The 27,969-nt window shown below is 53.7% G+C and overlaps 1 protein-coding gene across 1 annotated transcript; it reads right to left on the reverse strand.

Annotated features, from left to right (window-relative positions):
* Positions 1-45: 45 nt before the first annotated feature.
* On the reverse strand, positions 46-27,836 carry CAND2 (cullin associated and neddylation dissociated 2 (putative)). Its single transcript, XM_079122285.1, has 15 exons — positions 27,680-27,836; positions 22,516-22,659; positions 21,381-21,535; positions 20,547-20,670; positions 18,372-18,637; positions 16,891-16,996; positions 16,571-16,713; positions 15,422-15,714; positions 13,732-13,873; positions 11,877-13,385; positions 9,084-9,179; positions 8,019-8,188; positions 5,752-5,916; positions 3,813-3,920; positions 46-1,446 (listed from the first exon to the last, which is right to left on the reverse strand). The coding sequence occupies exons 1-15, from the start codon at positions 27,745-27,747 to the stop codon at positions 1,222-1,224; spliced, it is 3,714 nt and encodes a 1,237-aa protein (XP_078978411.1). The 5' UTR covers positions 27,748-27,836; the 3' UTR covers positions 46-1,221.
* Between the last annotated feature and the right edge of the window lie 133 nt (positions 27,837-27,969).

A 27,969-nucleotide genomic window follows, 5' to 3' on the forward strand; every position in this document is an offset into this window, starting at 1 on the left:
GTGACTTGATGGTCAAGACTGAAAAGTGTTTCTAGGCCGTTGATCCAGCAGAAATGGCATGCTGGCTGCAAGAGGCCATTGCCAGGTTGCTAGTCACCATCGGACTTAAGTCCAGTAGATGCATTAAGGGTAGTGTTGATACACAAATTGGTCATTTTCAAGATTTCTTTCAATCAACTTGGAAAGTGTTTAAAATGTTCAGCTTGGGAACAGGAATTATGTGGAGAAAACGGTTAATTTAGGATCTATTTTATTAGCCTTGCATATCAGAAAAAAGCTTTGGCCTGTCATTTGTGTCTAAAATACTAAAATCTAGAAACATGTTGGAAATCTTGAGGAGGACACAAAATGGTTATGCCTGGGTGGTGACAAGAAAAGTGATTTGTGTTAGAAATGAAACATTAGGGTCAACCCTATCCAGTCCCTGTGTATCTTCCCTGCAAAAAAAAAAAAAAAAAAAGCCTTTAATATCTTCTGAGTTTTGGGATTCAATGCTGCCAATTCAAAGAACATTCTGAATTTTAGAATGAGTGACTCAAGTATCTGGTGTGGTTTCTCTGGGGGCAAGGGGCTAGGGATAGAACCCAGAGGCTCATGCTGGGCAGATGTTCTACCACTGAGCTACATCCCCACCCTGTTCTTTTTGTACTGGGGATTGAGCCCAGGGGTGCTTTACCACTGAGCTACTTTCCTAGCCAAATTTTGAGACGGCCTCCCTAAGTTTTCAGGACTGGCCTCAAACTTGCAGTCCTCCAGCCTCAGCCTCCCCAGTTACTGGGATTATAGCCATGCGCTACTGCGCCACCTCCCACCCCATTCTTAGGATTCCTAGCCAAAGCACTTCTGGTGTAGGAGGACTGTGGGAGGGAGGAACCTGGGACGGTAGGGGAGGCAGGGCAGCCTGCTGGCTCTGAGCCCAGCAGCTGTACTGTTTTCTAGGTGCTGGTCAGTGAGGCAGGGACTCCCCAGGTTGAAGGAACCAGAGTAACTGGAGGGGTGAAGAGATCACTGGAAAACATTCTCGCCCTAACAACAGTCCTGAGGTAAAGGACCCAACTGCTGGCACCCTGGCCGCTTGGGCTGTGGGGGCCTGTGAGCTTGGGTCCCCGGAGAAGGCACTGTACACCCCAGCCAGGGGCATGAGGGCCCCATGAGATGAAAGGCCAGAGGGCAGGCCCCGGTCCTGGAGTGGTAGGCGGGGAGCCCGGGGCGGACTCCCGACTAGCTGAGCTCCATCGAGTCCGTGCTGGGGGCCGAAGCAGAATCCTGGATGCTCTCAAAGAGGGTGGTGAGTTCAGGGTTGGTTCGGATTTGGGCGGAGAAGTCGGCCATGATGGGGCTCTTCCCCACCTCGGGGATGGCCAGCAGGGCGGCCACTGCCCTCATGGCAGAGCGCTTCAGCTCATCTTGCTTCTCAAACTCCTGCTTCACTGAGCCGGCCTTGACCTGCAGTGGGAAAAGAAGTGGGAAGGAGCTGTGTGTCCTCTATCATCCGGCCTCCCGCCTGGTGAGGCTGGGATCTGTTTCCTCAACTCTTCCACCGCTGGGCTAACCCTGGCTCCTTTCCCTGAGGCTGGTTTTTACTACTGACCTACATCTCCCGCCCTTCTTCCTTTTTTTTTTCCAATCTTAAAACAGTCCCATGAAGTTGCTGAGGCTGACCTTGACCTTGCAATCCTCCTGCCTCAGCCTCTCCAGTCACTGAGATTACAGGTGTGCAGCCACCTTTATCTTTACTAATTAATAATCTGATCGTACTCTCTTGATTACTTCCTGTCACACAGCAAGATCCAGTCTGTACTTAAGGGCTTAAAACCAAGTCTTGGTCCCCTGCACTACACAGATCCGATGACTGAGGGTCCGCTGCCTCTTCCCTACTCAAGTCCAGACTCATTCCCAAACCCTTCGTTCCGTTTCCCCCTCCTGCTCCATCTCCTGCTTCCCCAGAGACTCTCAGTAATTTTCCCACTGCTTAAGCAATAAAGTTCAAGTTCCTGGTGCTGGGCTCTTCCCTAAGCAGGCCTGTAGTGCGCAGGAGCCTGGCATTGGGGTCGGACAGTCCTGGGTTCAAAGGGCTCTGCCCTCATAGAGCTGTGACTTGAGGTCACCCCTTCTCTGGGCCTCGTTGCCCCATCTGTGAATCAGTCTTCTCTTCACAGAGCTTCTGCGAGGATTAATGGACTTCACCCTTGGGGCCAGCTATGCTTTAGAATCGGGATTATTTGGGGTTTTAAAAAAGGTAACACTGTGCAGATAACATTGCCAGTGGGGTCTGGCACATACCCAATCATCGAATATATTAATATTCCTCCCATGGAATATATGAATATGAAAGGGAATTAAAGATTGTAAACAACCTCATGACGGTTCAAGTCAAGTTTTGTCTGTCTGTCTCTTTCTGGTGTTCCTTGGGATTGAACCCAGGGCACACACGGGAAGCAACTGCAACACCCCCAATGTTTTTTTAAAAAAAATATTTTCTTTTGAGACAGGGTCTCCTCAAATTGCTGAGGTTGGCCTTGAACTTGGGATCCTCCTGCCTCAGCCTAGGATTACGACATGCACCGCCACGTCCGGCTCAAGTCAGAATTTTGTTGCCAAGGAAGTTTTTTAAAAAGCCTTTGGATTTCTAGCTTTGTAGGTTTCAGAACTGGGGACTGGCCTAGTGCTAGAATGTTCTGATACTATGATGCTCTTCACAGCTCCTGGCTTGGGACAGGAGAGTTCTCTTCATGCCACACAAGCTCAAAGAAAACCAGAGTAGATTTAGCCACTGAGACTGTCAAGGCTGCTCTGTCCCTGCAGAATCACTGACCTGATACGGAACATATGTTAAAAATTAAACTTACGTGGTAGGTTTCTATCAATAAATTACAATTTCAAAATGTTTGATACACAAAAGATTTTTTTTTTTTTTTTGTACAGAGGATTGAACCCAGGGTTACTTAACTACTGAGCCACATCCCCAGCCCTTTTTAATATTTTTATAGAGGGACAGGGTCTTGCTGAGTTGCTGAGGCTGGCTTTGAACCCTCAATCCTCCTGCCTCAGCCTCCTGAGCCGCTGGGATTACAGGCGTGCACCACCACACTCAGCCATTCAAGAGTTTTTCTGTTTCATTTTGTTTTGTTTTGTTTTGGTACTGAGGACTGAACCCAGAGGTGCTTAACCACTAAGTCATTTCCCCAGCCATTATATTTTATTTTGAGACAGACTCTGGCTGAGTTGCCGAGGCTGGCTTTGAACCCTCAATCCTCCTGCCTCAGCCTCCCGAGCCGCTGGGATTACAGGCGTGCGACACCGCACTCGGCTCAACAGTTCTTTACTGGGTTCCCCGGGATGTGCCAGGCTCTCTGTTCAACACTGAAGCTTTCCATGAGGGCTTCCACCCCAGATTCCTCCTGGGGACCCCTGAGACACTCCAGTCCAACAGCAGCTTTGCCCTGGATCAAAATATCAATTCTAAGAATCGAACCCACTTTTCCCAACTAAAAATGAGACGCGAGAGTAGGGAAGCCATCATCTTCAACCTTACTCCTTTCTACCTCTCACAAAGCCCAGCCCCCAGGGGATGTTTAATGAATGAAAGAAAACCCAGAGGAGTTTGAATCTGGCTCTGCAGTTTCTTTGTTGTGTCTTCTTGACCACCGACTAACCCTCCGAGCCTCTGCCCTGCTGTGTGTACGATGGCACGAACAGGAAGCTCTTGGCAGCGATGAGGTTTGACCCATGCCCCCTTCCATAACTGGCAACTGAATGATTTGCAGGTAACCCAGCAGCTGATTCAGGCTGCCGCTGGGCAAGGGGCTTACCTTGGCAGTGCAGGTGGCCCTAAGTGGCTCAATGAGCCGGTCCACCCGCTGCAGGACAGGCACAGGACACAGGGCGGCCAGCCGTGCCAGCATGATGAATGTCAGCATCTGCCCAGAAGGAAGGAGACAGGAGTTCTTAATGAAATGGCCTGAGGACAAAAGCACAGACCCAAGGAAGAGCAGACACTGTACCCAACACCCGGAGCCCAGGGCGAAATCGAGTCCTGACAGGGCCCTGCCTGAGTCTCTTCCTCTCTGGGCCTCAGTGTCCCCATCTACAGTGTGTGAACAGTGACACTAAACTTTATCCAGTACGCTTGGCTGGCCTTGAGGAGGACTGGATAACAAGAGGTGCCAGGAACAGGTGGTTCTCAGGTTCAGATGCCCCGGGGTCAAGCAGAGCCCGTCGGTAAGTAAAGAAGCCAGAGGGAGCTGGAAAAGGAGCAAGAGCAACCACAGCAGCTACCTGGCTCCTCAGCCGGAGGTGAGGAGGTGGCTGCTAGGATTGGATACAGTTGGACTGTGTCCCCCAAACAATCATGTGCTGAAACCTCCATCCCCAATGTGGCAGCGTTGTGAGGTGGTGGAACCTTTAAGAGGCGGGGCCTAATGAGAGGTGTTTAGGTCCTCGGGAGCAGTTTCCTTGGAAGGGCTTCATGTAGTTATCAGAGGACCCTGGTTAGTTCCACAAGGAGTCAGTTATAAAAAGCAAGCCTGGCCAGGCATGGTGACGTACTCCTGCAATCCCAGCAGCTCAGGAGGCTGAGGCAGGAGGATTCCAAGTTCAAGGCCAGCCTCAGCAACCTAAAGGAAGCCTCTCTCAAAATTTAAAAAAAAAAAAAAAAAAAAATTAGAAGGGACTGGGGAATGTAGCTCAGAGGTAGTGCACCGTAGGGTTCAAACTGTAAAACAAAACAAAACAAACACCAACCTTCGGCCCTGAATCCCTCTTGCTTCCTGCTTTACCAAGTGAACTCTCCTGCACATATATCTAGCACTGAGAGCCAAGCAGATGCCAACACCATGCTCTTGCATGTCCAGAATGGTGAGCTAAATGTTACTGACTGACTGATTACAGTGCTGGGTTTTGAAATCAGGGCCTCCTGCATGCCAGGCAAGCACTCTACTGCTGAGCTACATGCCTCCTGAGTAGCTGGGATCACCACACACTACCATGGGCCCCCACCTTTTTTTTTTTTTAAGTGCAGGTATTTTGTACACAGGCTCAGCCTCTGGTATTTTGTTATAGCACTAGAAAACAGCCTGATACAGTGGCAATGTGGGGATGCAGTCTAACATTACTGCATTTCTTTTCTTTTTTCTTCTTTTTTTTTTTTTTTCAGTATTGGGGATTGAACCCAGGGGTGCTTAACCACTGAGCCACATCCCCAGGCCTTTATTTTTCATTTTTGATTTTGAGACAGGGTCCGCTAAGTTGCTTAGGGCCTTGCTAAATTACTGAGGCTGGCCTTGAACTTGTGATCCTCCTGCCTCAGCCTCCCATTTAGCGGGGATTATAGGTGTGTGCCACTGCGCCTGGCTTTCTTTCTTTACTCTTTCTTTCTTTCTCTTTCTTTCTTTCTCTCTCTCTCTCTCTCTCTCTCTCTCTCTCTTTCCTTTTTTTTTTTTTTTTGGCGGGGGTGGGTACTGGGAATTGAACCCAGGACTGTTTTACCACTGAGCTACATCTCCCCTTTTGTTCTGAGACATGGCCTCACCAAGTTGCTGAGGCTGGCCTTGAACTTGTGATCCTCCTGCCTCAGCCTCCTGAGTGGCTGGGATTGATTACATGTCACCATGTCCGGCTCCATTGGCTCCTTTTTTAAATCAGAAAATAACAGCGCCCTTGCTCTTGTGGGAGTGCCTGCCGTGGGGAGTGGGTAAAGCCACCGTGGTGCCTGGCTGTCTCTCCCTCCCGGGAGGGCGGGCTCCCACGTACCCGGATGTCGTAGTGGTCCTTCAGCCCGTCCTCCACGTGGTTCAGGAACTCACAGATGTCCAGCTGGCCCAGGCAGCTTTCGAGCAGCGAGTACATGCACTCGAAGGCTGCCTTCCGCACGTCCAGCCCGTCGTCCACCGTATGCTTAAAGGGCCCCATCTCCACCTGCAGGAGGGAAGGACATCAGGAGTTGGGGGGATGTGGCTCCCGGGTGGAAGAACACCGAACTCGCCACGAATTCTTGTCACACCCCACAGCTCTGTTCATCCCAGTGCCCAGCCCCCTGGTGGTGCCGCCCAACCTCAATCTCAGCCTGCAACGCCCTTTCCCCCAGATAAAGATCAGAGTCAAAATGGTAATTGATTTAATCTACCAAGCAGACACCGAGAGTCCTAAATGACATTTGTGTGTGTGTGTCGGGGGCGTGGGTGCTGGGGACTGAACTCGGGGCCTCACACATATTAAACACACTCTCCAACTGAGCTGCATCCCCAGATGATATCTTCCTCAAGCATTGCAAATGTTTGAGGAAGATGCTCTCGTGAACCCTATTTAAGGATCAGAGAGGTTAATTAATTTGCCCCATGAGACAGAGGGAACCTAAAATTTAAAAATCCAGGTCTCTGAAACGTTTAACCACAAGACTCTGCTTTTCTTTTTTTCTTTTCTTTCTTTCTTTTTAATTTTTTAACCTAGGATTCAACCCAGGGCACTTTACCACTGAAATTCATCCCTAGAACTTTTTTTTTTTTTTTTTTAGTCTCAAACAGGATGTCACTAAGTTGCTGAGGCTGACCTCAAACTTGTGATCTCTTGCCTTGGCCTCCCCAGTTGTTGGAATTACAGGCATGCGCCACTTCTCCTGGCAAGACTCTGATTTTAAGGGTAAGTTCCTTCTTACCAATCAAAATCCAGAAAAGGGCTGGGGCCTTAGCTTAGTGGTAGAGTACTTGCCTCGCTTGTGTGAGGCACTGAGTTCGATTCTCAGCAGCACATGTTAATAAAGAAATAAAATAAAGGTCCATTAGCAATTTAAAAGTGTTTTTTTTTTTTTGTTTTGTTTTGTTTTTTTAAATTCCAGCTAAAACACCCTCTCTTTTGGGAAACTTTTGCAATCCCTGCAGAGAGTTGCTTCCTACTCAGTGACATCTGGTGGTTCAGATCTCCTTAATCCATTGTGTGATCGATGGCTTGGATGTGACATCGCCTTTCATCTAGGTCTCTTCAATCTTTACTTTGCCAAGTGGGCTGCCCATAGGTTAAGTGACCAGCAGCGTGGGCATCTCTCTCCTTCGGGAGGCCATGATGGACTCTTTGGAGGTGGAAACCACATCTGGTTCACCTGAATCCGGGCACTAGACTCAGCCACTGAATGATGAGTGACAGCCCAGCGTCACCAGCATTTACAAGCTGAGCATCTTTTATCCCAAATTCTGAGGACCAGCAGTGTTTGGGATTTTGGAATATTTGCACATCCATGATGAGATATGTCGGGGGAGGAGCCCAAGTCTAATCACTAAATTCATTTCTGTGTCATAGAAATGAATTTCGCACACAGCCTTAAGGCAGTTTTATACACTATTTTTGGTGTGCTTGTGTTTCAACGTAAGGTCACAGGTGGAACTTTCTGTTGGCGGCATCACGTGAGCCTGCAAAGAGTTTTAGAGTTTGAAGCATTTCAGAATTTGGATTTTTGGCCAGGCGGCGTTGGCACACGCCTGTCATCCCAGCAGCTCGGGAGGCTGAGGCAGGAGGATCTCAAGTTCAAAGCCAGCCTCAGCAACTTGGTGAGGCCCTAAGCAACTCAGCAAGACCTTGTCTCTTAATAAAAATTAAAACGGACTGGAGATGTGGTTCAGGGGCTAAGCACCCCTGGGTTCAATCCCTGGTACAAAAAAAAAAAAATGGATTTTTGGATGGGGGATGCTTAACCTGTATGAGCGCCAATGATGTACTAGGACTGGATCTGAGCACTTAGGGAAGTTAAGTCATTAAAACTTCGCAACTACGACCCTATGTGATGTAGACCCTACGTGATTATTTTTCTCATCTTTCTAGAGAAGTTGAGGCTCAGAGAGGGTTAGGTTGCTCTGGCTGGGGCCACATGGCTAAGAAGCAGAGGGCAGGACTTGACCCAGACCATGCACCCGGGCACCTGCTCCTCACCCAGCCTCAGCAGAGGCAGGAGAGGCGGCCTAGGTCCTGGGCTCCCCAGGAGAGACCTAACAGGGAGCAGGACTCCCCGGGGCGCCAGCTCTGCTCTGCACCTCTCGGATCAGGTCCCGGCGAATCTTGGTCTCCTGGTAGAGCAGGGGAAGGATGTCATCCAGCAGGTCCCGGACCAGGGAGGGCTTGTTGTGTACGGCTGAGTTGAAGAAGGCCAGAGTGGCCCGGCGTACATTCAGATCCGGGTCCTGAAGGCTCTCCATGAACTCTCCTGCGAAAGGACAGTGAGGGGGCTGAGGGACACAGAGCCAGACACAAAACCACCGGCACACTGCCCCTCGGTCGTCTGGTTACTGGGAGCTGCGTAGACCTGGCTGAATGTGATGGATGTGTTGAGCAACTACTTTGTGCTAGGGATACGGACCCCCAAGGTGCAGAATGCCGGGCTTCCGTTCTAGAATGTGCCACTTAGAGAGGGGAGGCTTGGAGTGTCTCGAGGGTCTCCTCTGTGCAGGGGGAGAACAACAGTACCACTATGGTATGACGGTCTCCAGGATTCAAAATGTTTTCATGTCTGTAAAGCACCTAACAGTACCTGACACAGAAGGACCCTGAATGTGAACTTGACCTCGTTACAGATGAGACTTCTTTTTTTGGTACCAGAGATTGAACTCAGGAGCACTCAACCCCTGAACCACATCCCCAGCCCTATTTTGTATTTTCTTTAGCGACAGGGTCTCACTAAGTTGCTTAGCGCCTCACTGTTGCTGAGGCTGGCTTGGAACTCTCAATCCTCCTGCCTCAGCCTCCCCAGCTGCTGGGATGACAGATGTGCGCCACTGTACCTGGCTCCCGGTGAGGCTTTTGAAAACAGGAACTTACAGCCACACAGCACTTCTTAAGAGTACTCGCCTTTTTGTACAGTTGAGCGTATATATATTTTTTTTTAAATTTATTTTTGAACAGTTGACTTTTTAAGACTTGGACAATGTTTTGTTTTTTGTGGGCGGGGTGCTGGGGATGGAACCCAGGGCCTGCTGTCCGTCATGGGGATGAGGCGGGCTTTGGGCCTCTGGCTGCCCTTTGGCTGATGTGTAAGGAGCATCAGTCCAAGTCCAGGGCTGTGTGGGGCACTGGGTGGGGTCAAGGGTTGGGGAAGCGCTCACCGATGAAGCTCTTCAGGAGGGGGTCGATGGGATGGGGCTGATCCGAGATGAGGAACTTGACCGCCGTGATGACCGTGCTGCGGGTGTGTGGCTGACCTGGGGGACACAGGGGTGCAGCTCAGTGAGGGGCAGGGCTCACCCTGGAGGCCTGTGGACACCAATCCAATGTTCCTGTTCCCCATGCCAGTCTTGAATCTGCCCTAAATTCTCAGCTGCAGCTGCGAGAGTAACATTTCCAGTCCTCAGGTGACAAGGCCCCAGGATGCAAACAGGGCATCCCAAGACCATGGTCACCCCAAAGAAAGGCCTTCCCTTGTGGCCTTGAGATCGTATTATATTTTTCAGACACACTATCTCAATTCATCCTCAGGATGGTCTGATGATCAAATAAGAGGATCATTAATTTGCATTTTACACAAGACAGAAAGACTCAGAGAAGTTCAGCTCCTATCTAAGGCTGCACAGCAGATGCAGAATTCCTGGCTAGGCCCCTCCTCCCCTGTCTGCGTTCTCCAGGTCGGGGCTGGGGTGCTTGGCAGGCTGGAGGCCAAAAGGATTCCACCCGAGTCCCCACCATCCCCGAGCCTGGGAATGAAGCTCTCCCCTCATTTCGCTTTGCGCCTTGCTTTCTGAGTGGCGAGGCCGAAGAAAGAGCGGGAAGTACATTTTCCTTAATGACGTCAGGAGAGACATTGGCACGCCTCTGAATTGCTAGCTGGGATTCCGAGAATTGAAAATACGAAAAACCAGGCCAAAGACAAATAGGGGCCTGGAGGTGGGGTGGACCCTGGGATGGGCAGACTGAGCCAGCAGGAAGTCCAGGAACTTGATTCTACTGAAGGAAGCCACCCAATGGGGCTAGTGAGCTGGCTCCACAGTCTGCATGAGACAGGAGCCAATCAGTGCCAGGAAAAAGCAGGGCTCTTCCTTGTCCTGATCCATCTCTCCAGGTAATGTGACAGATGACAGCCTCAACAATGTGCTTTCTGTCCCCTCTGTGATGAGGGCCAGACAACTCTTCTTATACACCCAGTCACCCAAGCAGGCCTGAACTGGAATCACTGACATATCTAGCAGCAACAGAGGGCTTTCACTGACTCAGTATTAATTGGGTCCCCTACACTGTACCATGTGCTGAACCAGCCTTAGGTCAACCAACCCATCCACTAGTCTCACCAGGGACCACCACACCTGATGGAAGCCTTCTGCTCCTGGGGCCTTTCATTTGCTCAAGAGCCCACAATCCACTGGGCATGGTGGCACACACCTATAATCTCAGTGGCTTGGAAGGCTGAGGCAGGAGGATTGCAAGTTGGAGGCCAGCCTCAGCAAATTAGTGAGGCCCTAAGTAACTTAGTGAGACTCTGTCTCTAAATAAAATATAGAAACAGCTGGTGATGTGGCTCAGTGGTTCAGTGCCCCCGGGTTCAATCCCTGGTACCAAAAAAAAAAACAAAAAAAAAACCCCACAACCCAATACCTGCTTTCTCTTCTCAGAGGTCTGAGACATCCTGATGTGCCTTCCATGACATAACACAGTGACCCTCCTAGTTCTCACGTGGCTCTGTCCAAATCCCAGGGCATGTCATGCAGGTCCATTCTATGCTGACAGTTCTTTTCTTGCAGGTTAGGCCCAAAGCACAAAACCTGTGCAGACTGCTGCCTCTGGCCCCTCATTAACCTCTGCCTGGAACATTACCCTGATGTCCACACCAGGGGTTACAGAAGTAGCATCAGGGAATTATTAACTGTACAGTTACCCTTTAGCATCCTTGCAGGATTGGTTCCAGGACCCCCAGAGACACCCAAACCCAAGGATGTTGCAGCCCCTTCTATAAAATGGAGTGACATTTGCATATAACCTGTATACATCCTCCCTAGGCACATATTCCAATATTATTGTGTGTGTATGTGTGTGTGTACGCACGTGCGGGTGCATACACACACTGCAGAAGTGGGGATTGAACCCAAGGCTCTCTACCACTAAGCAACACCCCCAGTCCCCTTTAATTTTTATTCTGAGACAGGGTCTCCCTAAATTGCTGAGGCTGGCCTCGAACTTGTGATCCTCCTGCCTCTGTCTCCCAAATCACTTGGCTTACAGGTGGGTCGTTGGAATTAAAGGCATGGCCACCACGCCTGGCTCTCCCCTGAACTTTCAATCATCTCTAGATTACTTAGGATACCTGGCACCTAATATGTCAATAATTGTTAGACTGTATTGTTTAGAAAATAAAGATAAGAAGCCTGTGCAGTTCAGTACAGACGCAATTTTCTTTTCCAAATATTCTCTCTTTTGGTACCTGGGATTGAACTCTGGGGGCACTTAACCACTGAGCTACATCACCAGCCCCTTTTTATATTTTATTTTGAGACAGGGTCTTGCTGAATTGCTTAGGGCCATGCTGGGTTGCCGAGGCCGGCTTGGAACTCAAGATCCTCCTGCCTCAGCCTCCCAAGCCTCTGGGATTACAGACGTGAGCCGCCTGCCCGGCTTTTCCCAAATGTTTTCAACCCAAGGTTGGTTGACTCTAGGTGTGGAACCTGTGGATTTGGAGGGCTGGCCACATGTGTTGGCAGGGACTTATCGAGGTCTGTGTTCCCTGTCTCTTCTATCTCAGGGGTCCTGCAGGAGAAAGCCTCTAAGTTCCAGGAAGCACTGTGTTCCTCTGTGTCTCCTCTGACTTGATCCGATCGGCACTGTGACTTGAAAAGGGCCCCCTCTCCATGAGCTGCTTGGACACTCGGGGACAAGGGGCCCCTCGGAGCTGGGCGGCTCACGCCTGTCCCTACCTGCAGCGAGCTGCTTCCGGAAGCGCGGCAGGAGAAACGGGGGGTTCACAAGAACCAGCTTCCCGATGCACTCGGCCACCACGCCGCGGGTGCCCTCCTCGGCCCCCTCGCAGCGCTGGAAGAGCAGCGCCCAGATGTCCTCTGCGTAGGGCTTCAGGCTGTCGGGCTGCGCGGCCCCCAGGGCCTCCCGGAGCGAGTGCAGCAGCAGGTACTGCCGGCGGGGCTCGGCCTCGATCTGCGCCAGCAGGAAGGGCAGAAAGTCCGGCAGGTTGCCCGCGCCCACGCGGCCCAGCGCGTAGGAGGCGGCGGCCCTCACGTCCTCGCTGGGCGACCCCAGAGCGTCCAGGAGCACCGCCTTCAGCTCCCGCTGGGGGCCTGGCCCGGCCACCTGACCCACCTCTGCCAGCGACAGGAACGCCAGGACCTTGACCCCCGTGCTCGAGTGGGGCGACCTGGCATCGCAGACCAGGCGGCTGGCAGTGCCCGCAGCCTCTTGGGGACAGGCGGCCGACAGGGCTGCCACACACCGAGCTAGGGAGTGGAAGGCCTGCTTGGCCAGGCCTGGCCCGCCACCTCCGTCTGCAGCCTGGTCGTAAACAGGCGCAGTCAGCAGGTTGATGAGCTCTGCGTACTCCACGCACGGCGGCCGGGTCCCCACCAGGGCCTGCAGGAAGCCTTCGGCGGCCGCCAGCACCCCAGCTGGCAACAGAGGCGACCGCAGCAACCGCAGCAGCTCGGAAAGTACCGGGCCGCTGACCTCCGCCAGAGAGGCCGGTTGGGCCTGGGTCACGGTGGCCAGGAAATCCACAGCCAGCTGGGCCACATGCATGTCACTCTCGCTGACCAACGCAGGCACCTCGGCCAGCACAGCCCGCACTGCCGGTGGCGGGAGATGGAGTCCTTGACTCTGTGCCAGGGCATCCAGGGCGGCCAGTGTGGCCAGCCGAAGTGCCCGCTGGTTCTTGCGCAGAAAGGAAGCCAGAATAGGCAGCGCCTCGGCCAGGATGGGCTGCATGTCAAGTCGCAATGGGGACACGGCCACCAGGGTCAGAGCCTTGACAGCGGGCAGCCGGGTGATCTCATTCCGCAGGCGATCCAGGAGGAGCAATAAGGTGGGCTCTAGGTCATCCCCAAGCCGGTCACCTAGGTGGCCCACGAGGTGGCCCATGCAGGAGATGGCTCGCTCTTTCACCTCCTGGTCCAGGTCGGTGGCACGGAGTCGTGCCAGGGTGGCTGCAGACATCTCTCCGACATATGGCTCAGGGTCCAGCATCCGAGGCTTGTCCAGTGGCCACAAGGTCCGCACCAGCTCCTGGAGCACCAGCAGGGCCTCAGCCGCAATCTTGTAGAAAGGGTCGGCCACACAGGCCATCACGGGTGGCAGGAGGGTGGGCAGGTGCGGGTGGAAGGCCTCAGCCGGCTCTGTGCCCAGCAGCCCCTGCAGGAAGGCCAGGGCATCCATTCGGATGGTGGAGGCGCTGGAACGGTCAGCTATGGAGAAGATGGTGCCTGCGGGGTGCAAAGATTACAGGGATATGAGCCTCGACCCTCAGTGGCCCTCCATGGAAGCGGGGAAGGAGTAGCCACAGGTACATCTTAGGCAGAAGTTTCCCAGTGGTCAGTGCTTGGTCAGTGGCCAGGGCTGAGGGACACAAGTCCAGGGAATTCACTAGAAAGCAGGAAGTCGGGCCTGGAACCCAGCCTGGTTCTCCCTACTGCCAGTGAGGAAGTAAATAGGGGGCTCCACCTGAGACTGGGGCCCAGGATCTCTCAGGGATTAAAGGATCCACTCAGGCATGATCTGGATTCTGGAAGAGGCCCCGCGGAACAGACACCCAAGGCCGGTCCAGCCTACCTGATACCAGTACTGGCATGTGCTCCGCCAGGCTGCCAGGGAGGACACCCGCCAGCTCCGTGAGAAGGCTGAAGCAGCCCTGCCGGGCCTTGATGCTCCGGTCCTTAAGCTGCCGCTGCAGGGCCTTGATCACAAGGGGCACCTGTGGGCAGGTTGGGACGGTCAGGGACCACCCGGGAAACCTCCCCAGCCCACCCACTACCAAGGGGCGATGCCCAGTGTGGACAGGATGCCTCCTAAGAGCTTACACTCGATTGATTGCTAGGCGTTTGATTGACACACAGACCGGCAGAGGTAGGGACAATTCTGGTGTCCATTCTCTAGGTCCAAAGGAACTAGCTCAAGGTCACCCAGGAAGTCTGGCTGTTACTATTACATTTCATGAGGGGGAATCAGAAGCCTGGCCCCTTCCCTTTTCTCAGCTAGATTCTCTGCCCCCGTGTCCTCTGAATCCAGCCCAGATCTGTATCTCAACCACAGACCCCTGTGCCTTCCGCCTGCCTGACCAGTCCACTTGGGCATCTGCCATGGTTTGGCTATGGCTTGTGTCTCCCAAAGGTTCATGCGTTGGGGGTTGGTGGGACCTTAAAGAGGTGTCATTAGTGGGAGGTCTTTGGGGGCATGGCTTTCCCATGGGACCTGGATTTTCAAGGGAGGCTTGTTATAGAAGAGTGAGCCCGGACCTTCTTTTCCTTCTGACTTCCAGTTTCACCTTGTGATCTCTTCCTCATGCACATGTCTCAGTTATGATGCCATCTACAGTGATGTGAGCCACTAGGGGTTCCCTCACCAGAGCTGGCACTGTGCTGCCTGGTCTTTCTGACTCCAAGTGCTAAGCTAAATAAGCCTTTTAAAACTTAAGAACTAGGGATTGCTCTACCACTGAGCTACATCCCCAGCCCTTTTTCTTTTGACACAGGGTCTTGCTACAATCCCTTTGAACTTGGGATCCTCCTATCTCAGCCTCAGGAGTAGCTGGGATTAGAGATGTGCACCACCATGCCTGAACCTCTTTTCTTTATTAAGTACCCAGCCTTCAGTATTTTATTATAGTAATGGAAACCAGACTACTGAGAGCCATCCAATGAAGACCTCCAACATAAACAGAAGTCTAAATGTCCCCTCCTCTTCCAACTCCCCCCCATCCCAGGGAAAAGCACTTCATGTTTTAGCCAGAAATCTAAAAGTCACATGACACCTGTCTGTCCAGCCAAGCAGTGAGACCCAATGATTCAACCCCAAACCTACTTCTCTAGCCTCTCTGTCCCACGGCAGACACTAAGTCCATCAGTCTCTCTCTTGTCGCCTGGACAGTTGCAATGTCCACCTGTTGGTCTCCAGCCTTGACTTTGGTCTCCTTATGATCCATTCCCCACCCAGCAGCCAGAATGAGCTTTTCAAATGCAAACTGGACTTTATCACTCCCCTTTCCGGGGCTTCTGCCTGCTGTTAGAACATTACACATGGCCAAGGCACCCTGCTCCTGTGACTGCCTATCTGTCCTCCAAGACTGTGTGGTCCAGGGGACAGGGCCTTGATCTGCATTGTTTCTGCTGTGTCCCAGCACCCAGTACACAGGGCCATGCGCAGAACAGCTGTGCTCCGGCTTGACAGTGGGGTGGGTGGAAGGACAGGAAGACCGTCAGATGGAGGGGTGGTGAGCAGGCCAGTGGGCAGAGGCGTGACCCACCTGTCCTCGCAGCATGTGGAGGTTGCTCCCAGTCTGGGTGGGCTCTTCAACAGCCTGCAACCATCCCTTGGGGGGCCGCGTTTGTCGCAACAGCACGATGTAGGCCCCGAAGACGTCAGCCTTGACGTTCTCCTCCCGTTCCTTGAAGCGGCGGATGAGGGCGGGCGCGAGGGTGCACAGGAAATCCGGCAGCAGGTCGGGCCTGGAGCCGATCAAGGACGCTATGCACTTGGCGGCCGCCCGGCGCACCTTCCAGCTCATGTCATCGTCGTCGCTGTATTCGTCCTCACTCTCTGGAGCAGGGGCAAGACACACGTGGGGTCTTTGTCTCCCAGGATGTCTGTGGCTCAAGGGAGAAGTGGTGGTGGGGGGGGGCGGCGGGTGGTGTGCCAGGGATTGAACTCAGGGGCACTCGACCACTGAGCCACAGCCCCAGACCCACTTTGTACTTTATTTAGAGACAGGTTCTCGCTGAGTTGCTTAGCACCTCGATAAATCGCTGAGGCTGGCTTTGAACTCGAGATCCTCCTGCCTCAGCCTCCCAAACCGCTGGGATTACAGGTGTGCGCCACGGTGCCCACCCCGGCCCTTTTTATTTTTTATTTTGAGACAGGGTCTTGCTGAGTTGCTCAGGGCCTCACTAAGTTGCTGAGGCTGGCTTTGAACTTGTGATCCTCCTGCTTCAGTAGCCTGAAGACACTGGTTCTAGGACCCTCTTGGATGCCAAAATCCCAAGGATGCTCAAATTCCATCTATAAAATGGCTTAATATTTGCAAAGAACCTACACATATCTCCCCTGTATTTTAAATCATCCCTAAATGACTTATAATACCTAACACAATGTAAATGCTATGGGAATCACTGCTATACTGTATTGTTTAGGGGACAGTGACGAGTTTGGGACAGATACAATTTATTTTTCAGGTTCTTTCGACCCACAGTTGGTTGAATGCACAGATGCAGATGTGCGCGTCAACCCACCGGTACAAAGCGGGAGCTGTACTACTCTCCTTACTATGATCTGGGCAGGCACAGAGGACGTGGCTGGAGCCCGAGAAGAGCTGGGCTGATGTGGCCCCCTGTCTGTGGCAGGGGGATCGTGGGAGGGTCATCCTACCTCCAATCTCCATGACAGGGCATCCGCCCACCTTGCTCACTGAATTCGCTGTCCTCAGTCTCCATCTGCTCCTCGTCCTCGTCACTGTTGTAGTTATAGTTGGGATCATACTTCAGGTACTGGAGGCAGAGGCTGGTCACGTTGGCCACATGTGGGCCCATCTCCTTGGGACACCTGTGGGGCAGGACGGGGGAGGAACGCTGGATCCGGGCAGGGCGTGGTAGATTGTGGAGAGGGGCCCCAAGGGTGAGTCTTGAAATTTTACCGTTTGGAAGCCAATGTCTTCTCCCCCTTGCCCCCCACCTTCCACTCAGCCCGCTGCCCGTCCGCCAGCAGCCCCGTGGCACCTACTTCCTCAGGAAGGCCTCAAAGGCCTGCAGGCAGGACTCCCGGAGCTCGTCGTCATCCAGGTTGCAGAACTCCTCCACCAGGGGCACCAGGCGGTCCAGGTGGGCCCCTGCAGGGCCAGGCGGGTCAACTAGGCCGGACCCTTCTCTGGGTCTCCCCAGCCCACAGCACGCAGCTCATCCCCACACCTGCAGCCCTGAACACTGCAAACTCAGCCTCGAGGGTTCCCGGGCGAGCAGGTGTGTGCCGGAGCCCTGACCCGGCCACCTGTGTGCCAAGGGGCCTTGGGCAGGTCACAAGACTTCTCCAAGGCAGCCTGTACTGATCTTTACAGTCAGCGTAACAAGGCACGCTGGGCGGAGATAAGAGCTAAGCCCAGGTCCCAGCAGAGGAGCCTCTTTTGTCCAGCCATTATTTGCGGGCTCCCCTTATTTCCTGCATGAGGTTGCAAGTCCCCAGATGGGAGAGGGGGAGAGGCAGGTTCTGCCTTCACGGATCAGGCTGGTCCCCAAGCTTTTGAGGATTCTGCTCAGCTCTTCTCCATTTCCACCCTTCTTCACAAAGCAAGAAGGTGCCTCGCCAACCTGACGACCCCCCAACATCCTTTCTAGATTCTACTTTGGGAACTTGGGACCCCCAAGTTTCCTGCTCAACCAACCCTGAGCCTTTTCCAAGTCTGTGCAGGTTCTCTCCAGTCCAGGCTCCTGAGGGTCACTAACGAGTGGCTGCCATGTGGGATGATAAGATAGAGCGTGGACATGTGGCCTGGGGTGTCCCCCTTGCCCTGACAGCACCAGGGGCTGGGGGCCGGACACTGACCACAGGTCGACTCTCCACTACCCACACTGTCTAGTTCTAGCTTGGAACACCTATTCAGTGGGTCTGAGGGCAAATTCAAACCTGCCTGCTGCATTCAAAGGCTGCCTGAGGTGAGGCAGAGAGATGGACTGCAAAGAGGTACAAGGAAATTTTGGAAGGGGGATGATGGAAATGTCCTGCATCCCAACCTTTGCATACACGGTAGCTTTGTGCATGTCTGCAGAGGTCCAATGGCACTGAAATGCACACTTTATATGGTGTGGTTAATGGTATGCACATCATCCCCCAATAGCAATTTGAAAAAATTCAAACCTTACTCACAGGTTGCTATTAAGGTACATTTGTCAAAATAGGAGGCTAGGGAATATTTTATTTAATATTCTCAGGTCTGGTAGCCTGAGAATTACCCGTGAACCTCTGGGCCACAGAAGTGAGTGATCCAAGCCCCTTCCTAGGAAGGCTTACGCTTTCCTGGGCCCTGAGTTCAAGTTTGCGCTTGTCTTGCCCTCAGGAACCGCCCCCTTCAGTCCCGACCTCTCAAGACCCGCCCAGGCCCCAAACCACGCCCCTTTGCCTAGGAGACAGTCCTGAGCCCCGCCCACAACATCTGCTCAGGCCCCGCCCCTCTCCCAGGACCTCGCGGAGCCTCAGCCCCCCCCCCTCACCGAGGCGGTGGCCAGCTTGGCGGCCGACGCTGCCCAAACACTGGATCAGAGTGCGGATGGCGGCTGGGCTGGCGGGTGCGCGCGGGCCGGGCAGCCGGTCCAGCAGGTGATCGGCGAGCTCCACGAAGAGGTCGGTGCTGCAGGCAGCCGCCAGGTGGCCGAGAGCCACGACGGCCCGTTTGCGCACAGCCAGGCGCGGGCTGCTCAGCTGGGGCAGCAGACAGTGCAGCAGGCTGGCGTGGAAGGTGCCCAGCGGCGCGCCCAGCCTGGGACAGCCAGAGCGGAGCGTCAGATTGGGGGCCCAGACAGGCAGTCCCTTCCCCATCCTGTCCTGGCCTCCTGCCCCAGAATTATAGCAACCAAATGACCCTTGAAAATGGAGAGGTGCTCTCCGATGGTGAAGACTAACTACTTCAGTGATTTATGATTGTTACAGCAGAGAAAGCAGAGGGGGTGGGGGCCGTCACAAGGACACTTAGCTAAGAAGGCAAGGCCAGGACTTGAACCCAGGTGCCCAGTCTCTCAGCCCGGGAGAAGGCCAATGGTAAGGGGGGCTGGGGCTCCAGGGGTCTGCCCAGATCTCCTTGGAGTCTGGGGTTTGCCACAATACCTGCCCTGCCTTACAAGGCCATTTCCACACTGAGACCCTAGTGGTCTAAAATCTACTTCTCACCTGGTCCCCATCTGCTTAACTCCACCCATGGGTAACCAGTACCTACTGGATAAACTAAGCTCTGGGTTCACAGTAAGAAGCAGAGAATGGTTTCCGAGCAGGTAGAAGGCCTCAGCAGCTTCTATCCTCACCTTCAAACCAGCCCTAGGCATTTCCTGTCCCATAAATGTCCTGAGACCTGTTCCCCTCACTCCAGAGGCACTCACTAACCTCACCCTTCACTATCTGTGCTCAGTCCAGACCTCCCTCCTGGGTTCCATTTATGTATTTATTTGTTCACCTACTATGTGACAGTCCTATGCCGGAAGCCAGGGAGAGTAGGACAGATTCTGGCCCTGGGAACTGTCCCTGTGGACTTTCTGATTGACTTGGTGCCTTCAAAGAACCTCAAATTCAACATGTCCCAAATGGAATCCGTCACCCTCCTCTCCACATACCTGCTCCTACTCCTGAGGTACATCCTACACAGGCCCTCTGTCTGTCCCTGGGTTACTAAAGGCCCACCCCCGGGGGTCATCTTTGAGTTTCTGCCTCTCTTGCCCACTTGAAGTCTTATGGAGTCCACCTGTGTGTTTAACCCCAACTCAACCACCTACAGAAGCCGCCTCCTCTCCCGTCTCCACACTGCAGGGGGAAAGAGCTGTGGATAACACACAAATACTGGGCCCCCATGGCTCCTGCCTGGCCCTCCAGACCCATCTCTCCACCTGCTTTCCACTTTCCAGCTCAGTCCCAGGACTGCCTGGCCTGGGTCCTGGGACCTTATGTCTTTTCCTGTCTCTGTCCTCTGGACCAAGCGTGACTCCCACTCAGCGTCCCGCTTATGCCTACCCAACCCAGTTAAGTCCTACCCCTCCCTGAAGGCTCAGCTCTAGCAGAACTCTCTCCAGAACAGTCTCCCAGCCCACCCCAACTGGACTGGGGGTGGGGCTCTTCTGAGCTCTTATATACCCTGCTTTTTTGGAGTGTGGGGGTACTAGGGATTAAACCCAGGTACGCATAACCACTGAGCCACATCCCCAGCCCTTATGATTTTTAATTTTGAGACGTGGTCTTGCCAAGTTGCTGTGGCTGGCCTCCAACTTGTGATCCTCCTGCTTCAGCCTCCCAAATCCCTGGGATTACAGGCGTGCACCACCATGCCTGGCTCTGTCTGCCTTGCTCTTATCCTAGCTGTTTTATTTACTGTGTTCACAGTTTCTTACGTGTCTGTGAAGGCCTCCCTAGGAGCAGCCAATTTTATATTCCCAACATCATGTGGCACCTGCCATTGTACTGGCCACAGAATAGGTGCTCAAGTCACGGGAGAATTTACTGGCAGTGTGACCTGAGGCTGGCCACATGGCCTTTCAGAGCCTGTTTGATGGTGACAGCTAAGCTTTCCTTTGCAGGGCTGCTGGATGATCAAGGAGCCTCAGGCATAGGGCCTGGCGTGCAGCACATGCTAGCTCTGTGGACCTGAGTCCCTCCCCGACCTTATGACCCAGGGCTACCTCCCTCACCTGCTCAGCATGTCAGAGAGGATGTCCAGGGCTTCCAGTTGCACAGCAACATCCTCCTGCTGGGCGATGGCACTGGTGAGCTGGCCCGTGATCTTCCGGCACACGTTGGTGGCCAGCCCAGAGCCTGTGTGGGACGCAGGGCGGGTATGGTGAGGCCCTGGGTTGGGGGCAGAGGCAGCTCCCACCACTGACCTGCCTCCGTTCGTATTCCTGAGCCCACATCATTGAGAATCCTGCTGATCGGGAAGCTCCGTTGGTCCAAGGTTTGACCCAGGGTCTGACCAAGCTAAGAAGATAGCTAGGGGAGGTGAGAACCAAGCCCCAGCTGCTGGCCGGCTCCCGCCCATCGAAGCTTCCTCCCTTGTCCACTTCCACGAGGAAGGAGCAAAGCATTCAACACCTCCTTTCCCAGCCTCCCACACGGCTAGGAGTGGCTGGGGACCCAGTGCTGGCCAGTGAGACATTAGGAGAAGTATTCTGGGATCTTTGGGGAAAATATGCGCTTTTCTTATAAAAGAGAGGAGACACGGGCAGAGACCTCAGCCCTGTCAATACTGAGCTGCTAAGTGAATTGCCAGGAAAATGGGGTTGCTGGTCCCCCCCAGAGACACCCTGTTACTTCTTAAAGCCTCCCTTGGTTAGATTTCATTACTTTCCGTAAAAGCATTCCTAAAAGACACAGAGTCGTGAATTTCCATCGATCTCGTTTAAATTCCCTACCATAGTGACCTTAGGTAAGTGTCTTCATCCCTCGGAGCCTCAGTTATCTATCCTTCCCGCCCCACCTCTTTCTTTCCCATAAACTGGGGCAAATGATCCTGGGGTCATGGGTACCTGTGGCCGCAGGGGGCAGCTCTGAGAGGACCGTCTTAAGGCCGATGCCGGCAATGTCTCGGAGTTGTTCCTTATCTGAGCGCAGGTTGGCACACAGGGCGTCCACGATGGTCTCCACCTGGTACTCCTTCACTTTGCCCACCAGGGGACCCAGGCTGAGTGAGAGGGAGATGGTCCAGAAGCCTCAGGCTTAGCCTAAGTCAGGCTGCCTTCTTTTTTTAATTTTTGGTACTGGGGATTGAACTCAGGGGTACTCAACCCCTGAGCCACATCCCCAGCCCTTTTTTGGATTTGATTTAGAAACAGAGCCTCGATAAGTTGCTGAGGCTGGCTTTGAACTCGAGATCCTCCTGCCTCAGCCTCCCGAGCCGCTGGATGACGAACGTGCACCACCAAACCCAGCTGCAGGCTGCCCTCTTAAGTCCCCTCATGCTTCTTCTGGGGCCTCAAGTACTGAAGGAAATTACTGGCTCAACAGGGGATCCTCTGTATGGCTAGAAAGAAAAGTACCCTCTGGCTGTGCTAATGCCATTCTTGGCCCCTCCCAAACCTATGAGTCTTCCTTTGTTTTACATCCAATTTCATGGCCCAATAGTATGCAAAAACAATGGTTCTCATACTTGAGCATGTATCAGAACCTCCTGGATGACTCGTTGAAATACAGGTGGTAGCTGGGCATGGTGTCGTAATCGCGCAATCCCACCTACCTGGGAGGCTGAGGCAGGGAGATCTCAAAGTTCGAGGCCAGCCTCAGCAACTTAGCGAGACCCTGCCTCAAAGAACAAAAAGAAGGACTGGGGACATACCTCAGAGCACATCCCTAGAGCACCCCCCGGGTTCAATCCCCAGTACCATAAATAAATAAATTTTAAACCATTAAAATCAATTGAAGTTAAAAAAAAAAAAAAGAAAAAAAAAAAGATACTGATGGTCAGGCCACCAACTCCTTGGATCCTTGGCTGTGGGTCTACTCCTTGGGGACCCCAGAGCGAGTCACCGTCCAACACCACTGGGGTCCCAAGAGCTGCTCAGCAATTCTGCTCTCGGGGGCTGTACCCCTCAGGAGTGGGGAGCTCAGGAGGCTCCCACACTGGGTGGGAACCCTTCCCCGGTCCCCACTGAGGCCTCCACTCACCACTTGACAGCCAGGTTCTGCACCTCGCCGTTCTTGTCCTCCAGGAGCCGCAACATCATCTTTACCACCTTGCGCTCGCTGTCCTCGTCCAGCTGGATGGAGTCCTTCTGCAGCTCCGACATCAGGTCGCTGGTGGCCATGAACCTGCGTGGGGGTGGGAGAGGATTGCTGAGCCCCTGCTACTCTGCACAGCACCTCAGAGTTGCCCCAGACGTGGACCTTGATACAAGGACCCCAGAGCAAGGACAGTATGAGGGCCGTGGGCACCAGGGACGCCCGTGGATGTGTGACGAACTGCCACAGAGTGGCAGATTAGGAATGGTGCAGCCTGGCTAAGTGCTTAGTGGAGTGGCTCCTCACTCTTTTTTTTTTTTTTGGAGTACCAGGGTTTGAACTCAGGGGCACTCAACCACTGAGCCACATCCCCAGCCCTATTTTGTATTTTTTTAAATTTAGACACAGGGTCTCGCTGAGCTGCTTAGCGCCTCGCTGTTGCTGAGGCTCGCTTTGAACTCGCGATCCTCCTGCCTCAACCTCCCAAGCTGCTAGGATGACAGGCGTGTGTCACCATGTCCGGCTGGCTCCTGACTCTTCCCATTTATGCGAATATGAGCTTGGACAAGTCCCTTTACCTCTCTGAGCCTTCATTTGCCTGTCTGAGAAATGGGGACAAGAACAGTACCTGTGCCAGGCGCAGTGGCACACACCTGTCATGCCAGCGCCTTGGGAGGCTGAGGCAGGAGGATTGAGAGTTCAAAGCCAGCCTCAGTAATTTAGTGAGGCCCTAAGCAATTCAGCGAGACCCTGTCTCTAAATAAAATATGAAAAGCGTTGGGGAGGTGGCTCAGTAGTTAAGCACCTCTGGGTTCAATATCCAGAAACAAAGAAAGGAAAAGAAAAGAAAAATTAATTGTACCTGCCTTGGGGGGGAGCAGGTCACATGGAGAGCACTCAGTAAATGGCACTGCCACTGTTATAATGGCACATTCCATCACTTCCATCCCATAGCCATAGCTGGGACAGTGAAATAGGTACCTTATGACCAAGTCAGATGTCAGCAAGGGTCACCTCTACCAGACAGGTGGACGGTGGCTGGCCCTGCCACCCCACTTTGAGAGAATCCATGCAGGTCCTGCCCTTAGACCTCAAACCGCAGCCAGCACCAGAAGCCCTCGCTGGGCTTGTCAATCACGCCGGGCCCCATCTCTACTTTCTCAATCAGTAGGCCCAGGTTGGAGCCTGAGAATCTGCATTTCTAACAAGTTCCTGGACGATGTTCAGGGGTCAGGACCACACTGGGAAACCACTGCCCTGGACCATGCGGATGGGCCATGGGCCTATTTTGGAGGCCAGCACCGATCACAATAGGACCACAGACACAGCTCACTGATCAGACTGGGCCCCAGTCAAGAACTTCATGCACCCACAGGGGGGTGGATCCTATGGCCTGATGCCCTGTCCCTGGCATTTGAAATTGCAGTAGGCGTCTCAGCTGGTTGGCCATGGAGACTTGGGACTGGAGTGGAGATTTAAGGAGAAAACGGGACAGAGCAGCCAGGAGAGAGGCTGCAGGGCTAGGACTGAGCCATGGCCCCAGAGGAAGCCCTGCTTTCTGGCACAGCTGAGCAAATCAACCAGGAGTCCTGCCTCTGTCCCGCTTAGGATTTGAGTCCTCTTCTTTTGCCAGGCTCAGAACTGCTGCTTGATGTCATGACGCCCTATGACGCCTTACCAGGAGGGCACTATGACAGGGCTGTCATAGCTACTTATTTTAAACAACTGGATTAGCCTGTGCTACCGACAACAGGTGGGAGGTGGGACTGAGGGAAGGCAGATGGCAGGGTGACAGGGTCTACCTGGGGGCCAAGGTAAGGTGGAAGGAGGAGGTTTGGCTTTGAGCCAAACTTGAGGTGGCCACATGCATCTGCAGCTCTGCTCAGCCCATAGGAGGACAAGGTCTCCAAGCTGCAGGTCATGGAAACCCTGCTCAGCCAACAATGTGCCCCTGGGAGGCTCCTTTCCTCTCTACTGTTGAACTCCTATTCAACTGTCACGAGCCCAGCTTTCATGTCCCAGCCTCAGGGATGACCCTGACCATCTCCCTGCTTCTCCCCCACATACCTAAGCACAAATGGACAGGAGGATCTTTCCAGAGTACTTTGAATCCCTCTAGTGCAGCACTTGCTGGGCTACCCAGAAAATTTGGTCACCAGACCAGTTCCTCCTTTTGATTTTGAACTTGGCAAGTTCATCTCTGGGACTCCAGGCTCAGCAAAGAACAGGTGTGCAGAGGGTCTGGAGGCCAGGGTGAGGGCAGGAGAGGAGGGAGGGAGAAAGCTGGCCCTTAGCAGGACCAAACAGCTGTGTGGAAACTGGAACTCAGAAATCAACTCTTCTAAAACATACCTCGGCATTTCCAACGCTGTTGAGTCCCCACAGACGCCTGGCTCTGAGAGAAAGAGAGCCATATTGTGTATGTGGAGGAAGAGGGCATATAATTCGGTAGAAACGGCTTTAGCACTGACGTCTGGCCTTAAGTCAATAAACTGGTGTTGCGATTTACCAAAGGAGTCATGTGAGGAAATTGCTTCCTTCTCTCTGGGTCTGTTTTTCCATTAAATTGGGATTTTCCCCCCTATCTCAAAGCGTCCTTGAGGATTCATTAATTAATTAACTTATTTATTTATTGGTACTAGAGATTGAACCCAGGGGTGCTCGACCACTGAGCTACACCCCCAGTCCTTTTTATTTTGAAACAGGATCTACCAGGTTGCCCAAATTGACCTTGAACTTGCAATCCTCCTGCCTCAGCCTCCCGAGTCGCTGGGATGACAGGCGTGTGCCACCGCTCCCAGCTCCTTGGAGGTTTAAATAGGACAAGTAGGTCTGAATATGAGGCAGATGAGAAAACCAGGCTCAGAGAGGTTGCAGAAAATGCCCACAGTCACACAGCAAACCAGGTAGAGAATGGGCTCACCTGACAGGTCTCCTGGTTTCTTGACTGATTCTATTGTGTTTTCCAGGAATAATGTGGATGTTCCTGCAAGATTTCTCAAGTTTATCCGTTATCTGTTGGAGTCTGAGCCATAATGGAGCAGCCACCTGCCCAGAAAGCAGGGACCCAGAAAAACAAGCCTCCACCCAACCTGGGACCCTCATTTGTAGTCACTGCCCACCTCCAGGAACTGCGTCCTCCACGACGCAGTCTCAGTTTCATTGCAGAGAAACTCTAGAGCACTCGGTTGAAACACGTGGCCGCATGGACGCCGGGACAGCCGGTCAGTGGGACCCAGCCCCCTGGTATTTGAACTTTAAAAATAGACACCGTTCTCATATGCTCAGGGTGGTTTTAAGTGTTCTTGAGGCCACTGGCAGGGACAGGCTGAAAGCGCTTCTCAGGCTGTTGCTGGCAGGGACAACTCCCTGCAGATTGGACCTGAGGCCCAAGAGCCCGTGGTACAAATCCCCAGGGCTGGCCATGTGACCTTGGGCAAGTCACTGTACCCCTCCAAGCCTCTGGAAGGTGCAATCACTATCAACCAAGTGCCTGGGTGGACTGAAGGATATTGCGGTGGGGAGCACAGCACAGAGCCTGGGACCGAGAAAACATTTTTTAAGCACCTACTGTATCCTCAGCACAGACTCTGGGTCACCAAAAGGAAATGCACAGTCCCTGTGGTTCAGCAGCTTAGGGGAGGTGTCCAGCCCTCTCTGGAGTCAAGAGGCATCCCAAAGTGGTGACAATTGAATGGGAGCTGACAGATGAAGGGGGAGGTCAAGGAAGTGCAAAAAAGGTTAGAGAAGGGATAGGGCGTGGCCTGTTTCTGATGTGCACAGAATCAGAATGGTGTCCACTGATTAAACATTTACCTGGAGCTAAACATTTCACAGCTACTACCTCATTTTATCCTCACTCCAACCCTGAGGTTCCTATCCCTATTTTAAAGAAACGGGAACTAAGACTCAGAGCTGTTAAGTAACTTGTCCATGGTCACACAGCCAGGAAGTGGTGGAAACTAGAATCTCAAGCCATGACTGTGTCTCCAAGGCCCTATTACAGCGGGGGGCTCTTGAGAGGTATTGAGAAATGGGTTGGAGGAGAGGGCAGGGATCAGACCCCAAGAGCAGGTCTCAGTCCCCTCCTCTGTCAGGAATCGGTTTCAGTAGGCTCATTAAGATCTTGGCCTTCATATTAGACTCATCTGGATTTGGACCCCAAGTCCTCCACTTCCTAGCTACATGAGACCCTCCATGCCTCTGAACCTCAGCTTCCCTATCTGTGAAATGGGGATAAAGTGACAGAATGTTTAACAAGTGGGTGTGGCCATGCTAGTCTCTAAGTCTCCCATCAGCTTGGAGGGTGCAGAACTGGCCAATGTGACCAGGGGCCAATCCCTTCTCTTTGCGGGGGGCCCCAATTTCCCCAGAGAATAAGGGGTTGGGCTAGATGTTTGGCATTGTTTTTAGCTCTGTTCCTGTGGTTCTGGGATGCTGGGAGAAGTTAGAAGGAATAAGGGAGTGGGGGTGACAAGGGATGGCTCACAGAACCTAAATCCAAACCCCAGGCATCCCTAGGTGCCTGAAAGCCAGGCTTAGCCCAGTCCCTTGCTCTGGGAGGAGAGGGGATAAAGAAAGGTGGAGGAGGGGACCAAGGAGGCCCTAGTGGTTTGGAGGGAGAGATCGGATGATTTGGAGTAGAGGCCAGAAGAGGTTATCAGGAAGAGGGGGAGGGGGTGTGGTCCCGGGAGGGGCCGGGTTTCAATGGTGGGGGGCAGAAGAGGCTGGCGCAGGGATGCCCAGGAGAGGCCGAGGGCACCGGTGGAGGTTGAAGTGGAGGCCTGGGGACATCCAGTGCGGGAGGAGATGAGGGTTGGGCAAGAAAGAAGAAAGAGGAGGCTCAGGAGGGCGCCGAGGGGCGGAGCTGGGGCTCCGATGCGGGGTGCACGGCTGAGGCTAATCTGCGCGGCGGGAAACGACTCAGGGACGCGGGGACTGGAGTCCCCGAGGCTCCGGTGGCCACGCGCCGGGAAGAGGGCGAGGAAGCGGGGTGGGGAGTGGGGCTTGGTGCCGGGAGCGGAGGCAGGGGCTGCACGGTCACGGGATGGGAAAGGGGGCCCGGGTTGCAATGGGGCGCGGGCAGGGGGCGCCGGACAGTGGGGCGCACCTGAAGTCCTTGTCGCTGGACGTCATCTTCTCCAGGAGGCTGGAGATGTGGAAGGCGGCGGTGCTCATGGTGGCTGCGCGCCGCGGGGCCGCCGGCGGGAGCGAATATGGCGGCGCGGGCGCCCCCTCCCCCGCCCCGCGGCGCCGGCTGCGCTCACCGGACAGAAATAGCAGCCCCCGCCCCGCCCGCCCGCCCGCCCGCCCGCCAGCGCCCGCTCGCGCCCTGCCGGTGGCCGCCGCGGGAGCCGGAGCGGTCCCGGGAAGGGCTCCGCGCTCTGGGCCCCGGCCCCG

This window comes from Sciurus vulgaris, assembly GCF_902686455.1.
Source record: "Sciurus vulgaris genome assembly, chromosome: 19".
NCBI lineage: Eukaryota > Metazoa > Chordata > Mammalia > Rodentia > Sciuridae > Sciurus > Sciurus vulgaris.